The 10,444-nt window shown below is 32.4% G+C and overlaps 1 protein-coding gene across 1 annotated transcript; it reads right to left on the bottom strand.

The window, feature by feature from the left end:
• Window positions 1–419: 419 nt before the first annotated feature.
• On the bottom strand, window positions 420–2,484 carry LOC143635983 (uncharacterized). Its single transcript, XM_077103688.1, has 5 exons — window positions 2,437–2,484; window positions 1,626–2,320; window positions 1,322–1,527; window positions 627–766; window positions 420–515 (listed from the first exon to the last, which is right to left on the bottom strand). Exons 1-5 carry the CDS (start codon window positions 2,482–2,484, stop codon window positions 420–422), a joined length of 1,185 nt encoding a protein of 394 aa, XP_076959803.1.
• Window positions 2,485–10,444: the final 7,960 nt, after the last annotated feature.

Below are 10,444 nucleotides of genomic sequence, written 5' to 3'. Positions count from 1 at the left end.
AAAACTATATTAAAAAAATAAGATATTATTAATTATTTAACTACTTTATTTTATCAAACCATATATAGGAGGCTAAGTTTCTGTATTAAGATGAAAGGATAAAAATGAAATTCCAGATACTAAAAGTTGTAACATTTGGTGTAGATTTTTCTGAATTTTACTTGAGTTCGTTTAATAGAAAAATAATTTTTTTATCGAAAATGTGAGAAAACATATAACACAAATATGTTGATTTATATGTAATACATATATATCATGATTATATATCTAACCGTATAACGTAACTTTTCTCCTCTCTCTATAATATATAGTGAGTGCTAGGCACAAATTGATTTGTATCGAACACCTTTATGACAAAATTTTCTGTTTATTTTATGCAAAAGATACGTATAACTATATATCATGTATGAACGGTGGGTTCAAATCCATGACTGAATCGGGTAATTGCATTTGAATGAATTTACTCCACTTATATGTGCCAAGATGTCCGATGATTCAAAATTCTCTTCTTCTTCCTTAACCACTTCCTGTTGATTCATAAAAAAACATGATAGACTAACTCGTTTAGTAATTAATATGGAATGATCGATCGATATGTTTTTCCAAGTTTATGAAAGGTGCATTACATGGAAATTCCGTTCCTCTTCATCCGTGTCTTCTTCTTGGTTACTATTGGTTCTGTTGTTCTCCCCAAACTCGTCGTGCTTTGCAAATCTTCCTCTTACCCGTGGCCGACTATCTGCCAGAGTTTTCCGGCATGCATATTGTCGAACAAGTTCCCATATCATAATTTGTTATAACTCAAAACTGATAACATTTTAAAAAAATACACACACTCTCACACAAAAGGAGAATCAAATGTTTAGTTAGACATAGGGGATGTTTGGTTTATTCAGATCTGGATGAGTCAGGTCTGAATGAGCCTTGAGCCTTTGTCCCATTCAGCAACAATAATAAGTCTAATAAGTCTGAATGATTCAGACCTAATTTTAGCCATTCATGTTTTTCTATTTGGAACCAAACAGTCTGAAGTCTGAATGAATCAGATGTTTACATCTAAATGGTTCTATTCAGATGTAAACAAACAGCCCCATAATATATCTTGTTGTATATTTTTAACATTATAGTTCCAATATGAAAAAAAACTGCGTTAAAAGGGTCATGTTCGAGTTCATGTTTTCTAACACGATTTTCTAATTCATGTAACGTTTAATACGTGAATTCACTAAAACGAATCATTTGAGACTCCTAGTCTAATTCAAATAAACCATTTTAATAAGCAATCTCAAACATTAAAGTTGTAGTTTTTGGTATGTTACCTTGATTTTCTTGTTGAAGTTCCTTTCATTTCGTTTCTTCATGTATTTGTTGATCTTCTCTTTCCTTTCTTCGCTTGTGAGCTTGTTGGTAACCCTCAAGGATTCCGACTCCAAGCTCGTGATCTCGGATGCCAGTGGAGTCGTAGAACTCCCGACTCCGTTCATAAGGTGCTGACTTTCATTGCCAAAAGCCTTAACCATAACACATTTTCACCCAAAAGGTACGGACAAAAACCACATTGTTAGAAACTATAAAACATAAAGACTACATGTGTTAGAAACATTATATGACCTTTCTAGATGTACCTGAAGATCGTTAGAGTTGTCCGAGGTAGAAGATCATTGCAAAAGATTCCAGTGTTGTCTCCATGAAATTCTAGCTCACCAATTTGAATGTCGTTTCCTAGAAATAAGTTCCCACCTTCGGTAGGCATTGGTAGGTTGGAACTCATCGAGGGGTCGATGAAAGGGTAGTTGGAAGATAACATATTATCCGGTAGCATGAACTTAGAAGGCGGCATAGGAGATATGATGTCTTGTTCACAAATGTTTAACATTGTTGTTGGACCGATAATAGGTACGACATTATCATTCGAAAGAGCACTAGGGCATGAAAACATGGGGTCGTTGATTCGGTTCTGGTTTTGGAGCATTGAGAGATCGAATTGGTCTTGGTTACCAAAAGGGTATTGGCTGTTAGCGAAATGAGAAGTGGTTGTGAGGTCAAGAGGAGGGATTTTGTCTTCAAACATTAAAGAGAAGTCGTTGTCGTTGGTGGTGGGGGCGGGGGTGACACTGACAGTGGTGGAAGCAGTAGTGGCACTGCTATCCACGCCAGCCGGACAATATAATGGAATGGAGGGATTTATGTTGTACGATGATTGTTCTTCATAGCAACCGTTGGAACTAGAAGCAACTTCAGAGTTATGTAGAGTTTCTTGAAACAAATCCGAATCACAAAACTCTAGTAGTTGAGCACTTAACGGGCTCGACACATGTCCCTAAAAAGATAAATAAACCGATATTTAGATCATGACATGCTCACATGAGTTAAGAACACGTGTTAGTAATATAAACCTGATGTGCATACTAAAAAAAGGTACTACGTAATGTAAACCTGAAGAAATAGAAACGTTTTTACGATCTTTGTACGGTGGTTAGACATTCGTGGTATCAAAGAGCCGACTCAAGTTTTGGACAAAACCTGAGTCCTTTTGTACTAAGCAATAAAAAGGTTCTAGTCAAATGGTGTACCGTGTGGCTAAGTGGACCAACTTACATAAAACCAAATTCGATGGTGAAAGAAGAATCTTGATCCGTTAAGTGATAAGACTATTCATGATAATCATATGTGTAGGGGTCAGATTCTATTTATATATATACACATTACACATACATATATGATATTATTCTTGTCAGAAGTACTTAACCAATTAAAGTTTGACCAACTTAAAGAATACCATGTTACTGTTAGTGTTATGTTATGAATATAACTTTGTGTTACTGTCACGTTATTTTAGCATAAATATATGAGCGAATAGAGCAACATCCCTTTTGTTGGATTACCATCAATGGTACTACAGAATATTTGTTTATCAGGCAAGATCGGTTCTCAATGCGAGTTATAGACATTATTACCAACGGACAATCCATCACAAGACCTAGCTAACAACTAGGGTGACTGAGCGGGAACTCTACCCGAAATCTATCCTCAATATGCAAACGACTGAAAAGTCTGGACAGGAATCTTATAAGTATGTATTCTCAATTATTCCGATGGATTACTGACGGATAGTCTGTCAGTAATCTTTTCCTCCCAAAAATGACCGAACCTGGACTTTCTCGTGCAAAGTGTGTATCGATAATCCGTCTCTTGTTGGATTACCAACCATTTCACTATAACTACCTTTTCGAAAATAAATGGTTATGTCCGGATTCGTTGATAATTACTGACGGAACAAAACTAAATTTATCTAGATGTGATACCTAAACACCCGAGTTACGTAACGTTGATTGATCGATTAGGTGTGACGACTCGCTCATGGAAATGCAAACAACTATTGATGCTTCCTTAGGGTCGTCATTGTCTTAAAGACCCATATTTCAAAATGCAACGCTGTCGACGATAAAATTCATAGCATTTGAATCTTGTGCTAAATGCAAAAATACCCATATTTGGAAAGAGAAGTAGGAACCACATTTTGCACTAAAACGACCCTTAGAAAACTAGCCACCATTCAAAATCAAGTGCTCCCAGTCTCAATCTCAAAGAATCAAGATAGCAACTACAACACTATTAATGTCTATATTCTTCAACTCATTGGAAGCTGCCTACTTCAAAAGGCGACCCGCATACGAAAATGATGTGTTACGATAGTGAAGTTATTTGAATAAATCAAAGCACACTCGCATTTGTTTCTTAGGCCGAGAATCAAATCAAAGATAAGGAAGATAAAAGAGCCGAAATGGAATCGACTAAGTTCATATTATCTTCCCCTTGTTTACAACTTGATGCATGTCCTTATTGTTATTGTTATTATTATTGTTGTAGCATGTAGCCCTTATGAAAATAAAACAAAACATGTTATAATTCTATATGTGCAACATATGAACAAAGCAATATTATTTACCATGGGAGGTTGTTCGGGTGGCGGAACCACATCGTGAAACATTGTTTACGTTCCTAGAACGAGAAACACGATTAGGGTTTTCAACAAGAAGCGATAGTTAGCCGAATCAAGCTACCAAAATTGTAACTTCTCGGAACTCGTCTTCCTGGAATAACAAGAAACCATGGAAGGAAGATGAACCTTCATGAGAAGTTTTTAGGTGGAAATTAAAGTACCAAAATTGTATGAAAGAGATACTAGAAAGATGGAAGGATAGTTATGTAAGGGTGGTTTAATATATATACATAGTATAAATGTATAATTATAGGAACTTGCACGTTATTCTCGTTCTCCTCTTACATCGCGGAGTCATACATTGACCATGTTTTGTATTACACATGTGTTTTTATTAGCTCACATAGTACCTGCAAATCAGTTGGTTATAGCTCGGATTATAAATTTTAGATTTTTTTAATGTAACAACTAATCATTGGATTAAATGAACATAATGTTGTATTTATCGGCATGAAATTAATAAATGATTGTATATTTTTGTCATTTTGTGTATCAAAACAAATGAGGGATGGTGAGCTATATACTAATAAGAGAAGGAATCCAAACCAGCCTACAACTTTATCTAGCACTCAACTTGATGACATGATAACCCGTGTGTTTCAACGACGACACCTTGATATTCAGTTTCAACACGAGAGCGATAAATAATGACATGACGAGTATATAAAGGTAATTTGGTGGTACTTCATATCTTTAATCAGATAATTCGTAAAAACCCACAAACGAGTATGCAAATTTTGTTCCAAAAACGAACACAAAATTAAATGAAAGATTGTTCTTATACAAATGAGGAAACAAAATGCATGTGTGGCAGTCGGCTCTTGTAACTATTGATAGTTGCAACACCCGTCAAAATTTCTGATCAAGTTTGAAATATTTATAAAGTTGAGAGACTTGTTTGTAACTAAGCCAAAGTTCAAGCCTAGAATTAAAGGTGAAAATATAGAAAGATATAATAACTTGTCACCTTGTACCCAACCTTGATATAAAAACATTGGCGATATAGCGTGACAATATAGACAAGAACGACACAAAATTGCGAATAGGCATATATCGTGCAAGGAAACGAGTTGTGAAAGTTCGGAAGCCATAATATATAAATTTGAAGTGTCTCCACGAGTAGAATTCAAAAATGGGACTTAGTGGACCGCTACATCTAAGCTTAGCGCTATGGGTGGATAAGGATGGAACGGGGTGATGACACGTGTTTTATGACTAACACTCATACTCGATTTGCCAATCTAAATGATTTATCAAGTCTTGTACAATTTATTGTTGATGAAAGAAACACCTTTCAATTAAACCGGTGTGTCGTTTATAGAAGCTAGCTCTCGTATTACTCGTCGCACGACAATCATTGAAAGATTATTTCGACCATGAAGTTTGTGAAGTCCGGCATGCGTGATCAAATGGTTGATGAGAATTTAAGCGATAGTTTTGTTTGATATATGGAAAAATATTTGCTTGCGAATGCTTCGCTAGTGATACTATAATGAATTTCAAAAAATGAAAGCCCGTATTTTAGATATTTTAGTTTTTATATTTTCATTATGCATCTACAATGATGTTTGAGTACTTTTTTTGATTTTATAAAATGTAGTTTGATTATCATTTTGTTCCTAATCAAACGAAAATTATTATATAGCAATAGACAGACAACACCTATAATTTCGCCTCTCATGAGAGTTTTTTTTGGTTAGGTCACTATCTATAACATTCCATATGTATTGATTCTTGTTATTTTATTTTGAAAAAATATAAAGAAGTTACTATTTTACACCTCAAAAGGTCAAAACGAGGCTCTTGTACGAGCTAGATGAGAACCTCTTGTTGGTAATTTTAGTTCTATCGACATATATTTTAGTATATTGGATTAACTGGTCAATCGAGAAAATAACGTTGCAGATTAAACAATATAGTTGATGCGAGAGTGCGAACTCAATTTAGTTTTAATGTTATTTGGACTCTATTATCGTTTTTTTTATATTTAGGTTTAAGTAATTATTTTGCATGGGCATAATTAGATGGGCTTTTAATTATTTTGTTTGGGCTCATGTGAGAATCGATTAAACAAATTGAGCGTTATATTCCCCGGGTAGAACTCTCTCTCGATCAAAACTTAGAAGAGAATAGTTGGTTGCAAGGGTTCTCTATGGTTCTTCATCCATATGCAGGAACAACAAAATTGGATTTCATGATCAGAGTTTTGTGTCTAATTCGATAAATCATTGTGCGTAACCAGTAAATATGTCTATCTAATAATGATTACACGATCTATAGAATGATCTAGGTCTCAATTTCTTCATCTTCATCTACAGTTGCATACAAGTTACAAGTTTGTTTCATTAATCGTTTTTTGTTATAAACTACAATATATGCAACACCTCTGCCCGTCCCTAGCTTGATCAGGTTGATGCGGATGAGGACAGTGACTTAAGGGATGCGACTAACCCTAAATCTTTTTGGTATCATAATTAATTTGGTACATTCCTATCCAAATTGTTGGAGACAATTATATACCTTTCTTTATTTAACCGGCAACATTCTCAATCCGTTCTCTACCATATATCAATATATATCATATAACTAGTTTTTATCCCTTTATTACGGGGGTTGTTTTATATTGTTGTTCTAATATTTATTAATTTTTTTAATTTATATTTTTTTATTGTATGAAAGTTATTAATATACTTATGGTTTGATGATACATTGTTTCACAAATAAATGAGATGTTATAACCCGGTTTAAAAGTTATATGGTTTTGATGAGACCCAAGACCCGTTTATTTTTTTACTATGAAATTGGTTTTTTAATTATAAATAATATTTATGAAAGTTAATAATATACTTATGGTTTGATGAGACCCAAGACCCGTTTATTTTTTTACTATCAAATTGGTTTTTTAATTTAAATAATAAATATCTTTTTTAAAATAAATAAGATATTATTTTTTATTATATCCTATTTTATAGGACTTTTACATAAATAATTTGGTGAGAATAATTTTTAATTTAATGAGATGTTATAATCCCTTTAAGGAATATCTGGGTTTGGTAAGACCTATACCTATGAATTCAGGTTAAATGCATGAGAAGTCTCCATTTAAAAATTAAGCAAATCTGGTGACTCCAAAAATAGGGGGAGCGACCACATCGCGACACGTATGATTTTTATGTCTTCGTTTATATATATTATAGATTACAATAACAATTGATGTGCTCTAAAATATATATACTTTTATATAAAAATTTCTTATACTTTTGAATGACTTTGGGGTTGTTTTTATTATAATATTAAATTCATAATTGACTCATGTTAAGATTTTAAAAGTTTCAGAAGTTAATGAGCTAGAATTAAATTATAACAACTATTTGAAAAGAAAAATAACAATAATCATGAAGTTATAAATTTTCATTTGAGCCGATGAATCTGTAAGACCTAATTAAGTTATTATTCAATATGCTATTTTATTTTGTGACTAATTAATTGATTCATTTATTCAATCAGGTTCATCTAAAAGGAATACATGTGCTTCCGTTAGAAAGAAATCAAATTCATGTTTAGTTTTCATCAAAATCAGTGGATTTTTATTAATAGCCCAAGTGAATTTAGGATCAAACATACACAAAATTTGTTGGGCTCACAAACGTGCACCAAAATTATCAATAGTGGGCCGGCCACTTTGGGAAGCAAAAGATTTTTTTTTTGTCGGCAAGTAAGGTGGAATTGATATAAGGAGGTCACGAGGTTTTTCTAGGGGACAGCAGATTGAGACGCCAATCAAAGGAGGGGCACCCCTGTCGCCTCCTACGAGGAAAGAAGACCAGAAAGAATAATAAGAGGAGGAGGAGGCATACACAACCATGGGACAATAAATTGGGACGCAAGGCAGGGGGCAACCCCTTTGTTACGGCGCCACGGTTCGTAAAGAAAGAAAAACCAAGAAAGCAAGCATCTAGGCACGTTAATTATATTTATTTCTTTTTCGATGAACCGTAATAAATATTTTATGTTTGTTTCGTTCATTATTATGGTTGGCTAAACTTGTTATGCTGCCTAGGTTTTGGTTGAATACTTTGTAATATTAATGGTTTGACGAATTATTATTTGTTTGGTTGATTTAATATTATGGTAAAGTTTTTAATTGGTTTGGTCATGGTATTGTTGAGTAATTGAATCTAGTCTATTATTTTAATAATTATTCCACTTGTGTTTAATAGTTTTTGGTGATTGTTAGACACATGATTAGGTTGTCTACTTTGTGTTTTCAACTTGTTTGCGGTTTATGGTCGAAATAACCGTAGGAATAATTTATAAAAGTTTATTAGATTTTATTGTTCTTTGACTAGAGAGGCCGGGAGGAAATTTAGTGTTGTGTCATTTTTTTCTTTTGCGGGTTTGGGTAATAATTGCACGAGAGTGAGTTATCCTAGGTCCCTTAGATTATTGTGATACAAGTCGTGTTCAAATTAATTATTAATAGCCTCTTATATTAATATATATTGTATTTGAAGAGACCGGGAGGTGATTTGGATTTTGGGGTACCATAGTATTATTAGGTAAGGTGAGATTGGGAGGTGAGCCAAACATTTAACAATTGAGTTTCACATGTCATTAGAGTTCTAGGGTGTCGTTGGTGAGGTCGGGAGATAATCTAGCGTACTTTAGTGTCATATTTTTAAGATATTGTTTTTCAACTAAGTCAAGTTCATTAACTATTAATTTAACTTGTAGGAATCCATTACCTAGGTAGTCGTTTCTCGTATATTAGTAAAACCCAATTTAAATAAAGTTTAGTTTTTAGTTTAATTTTTAATTAGTTAAGTATTATTAGTTTATTTAATAATTAAAAAACATAAAAAATCAATTAAATATATTTTTTAAGTTATTAGCCAAAGTCTAGTTTAGGTGTCGCTAGTGTCCTGTGGGTACGATATCCGGATTTAATTAGGTTTTACTACAGTTGATAGGTACACTTGCCTGTCTAGTGGTCTAACATTAGAAGAGTCTAGATTTATTAATTTAAAACTAGAGTGTCTAGGTTATGTTAATATTTTATAGACTGTTTTGCACATCAACAATCACTGCGTTTCTCTTTCATGCTAAATTAAATATTATTTTTTATATCTTTATCATTATTTTTTCTCTCTCATCCACTCAAAATTACTTTTAAAAAGTATTAAAAGATTATAGGGTGTAAAAATTGAAACCTCAAAGTTAACTTTATCATATAACATTTCATCTGTCATTTACTCACGACCACTAATAACCATGCAATATAATTTGCAAACCTCATCACGTATTTTTAAAAAATGAGTTAAGAATGCTCTAAAAAGATCTATATGCAGTTGGAAAACAATACAATATACAAAAGTAACAAAACTAATATAATAGTAATTTATATACACATCATGCACGTTATCATGAGATTTAGCGGTGTACGCACAAATGGGGAATGAATTTGTACTCAAGTGGTGTGGCGTAATTCTGTTCAACTTGGTTGTGCTAGGGTTCAATGCACTAATAATGGCTGGTGATTTATTATTTGCAGCTATTATCCTCGTGGAAATTACGTTGGCCAAGCTCCTAACTAGTGAACACTCAACACTAAACTACTATATGTTTCGTCTATGTACGTTGATTGCAAGTATCTGTGTTTACCTCCTAATAAACAAAAATAATCAGAATGATGTATCATAACCACATTCAATCCTGAGGATACTTTAATTTCTCTCTTATTTTCTCTCTACTCTTCTTAACAATGTTATCTACTGGTCGTGAGTTTAACTGATATAACCCATTAGTTGTAAGTTGTAACCCATATGAAAAAAATCTGGTATTTCATGTAATTTTAAATCGCAATAACTTTTACTAATGCGTTACATTTAATTTATAGAAAGTTTGACCATGACTAAAAAAAATATATAAACTATTGAATATCTATAAGTTTAAAATCAAATAGTGAATTATTAAATTAATTAAATAATGATTTATGAACCATTATCGTATAAAATAGCGACCAATGTTTATAATAGATATTTAATAATGTGTGTATTTTAAATTTCGTCGAATAAATACAATATTTATAATCTTACAATTTGTAAAATTCTATTTAACTTACATTCGTATTGATCATATGAAAGTTCTTTAATATGTGTTGGTAATCATCGATATTGATTTTATGCTCTCTTGAAACATTATTCTAATATTAGGAAAATATAAAATTTAAATAAGTAACATTTGAAGTCATTGTGATAATATTAAATTAATCTATAAATTCAAAAGATAATCATTAAATTATGTATGATTAAATACCTAAAATTCGATCATTTGATAAATCGCGTATAATATAGTGGTTTAAAAGCTAGTAAACTACAAACGTGCATATATAGGTGATAATTTGTAACTCAAAATATAATTTTAAAATAATCGAGTTGCGAA

Source organism: Bidens hawaiensis, unplaced genomic scaffold (assembly GCF_021521415.1).
Source record: "Bidens hawaiensis isolate Kalapana, Puna unplaced genomic scaffold, B.hawaiensis_p1.1 tig00007743_1, whole genome shotgun sequence".
Lineage (NCBI taxonomy): Eukaryota > Viridiplantae > Streptophyta > Magnoliopsida > Asterales > Asteraceae > Bidens > Bidens hawaiensis.
Note: the sequence above shows the minus strand (reverse complement) of the source record. Positions and strands in the feature narration are given on the sequence as shown.

Coding starts and splice junctions, on each gene's coding strand:
- LOC143635983 (XM_077103688.1), bottom strand. CDS start 2,484: ATGTCTAACCACCGTACAAAGATCGTAAAAACGTTTCTATTTCTTCAG. Junction 2,321..2,436: donor AAACGTTTCTATTTCTTCAG/GTTTACATTACG, acceptor TTATCTTTTTAG/GGACATGTGTCGAGCCCGTT. Junction 516..626: donor AAGAGGAACGGAATTTCCAT/GTAATGCACCTT, acceptor GAAGTGGTTAAG/GAAGAAGAAGAGAATTTTGA.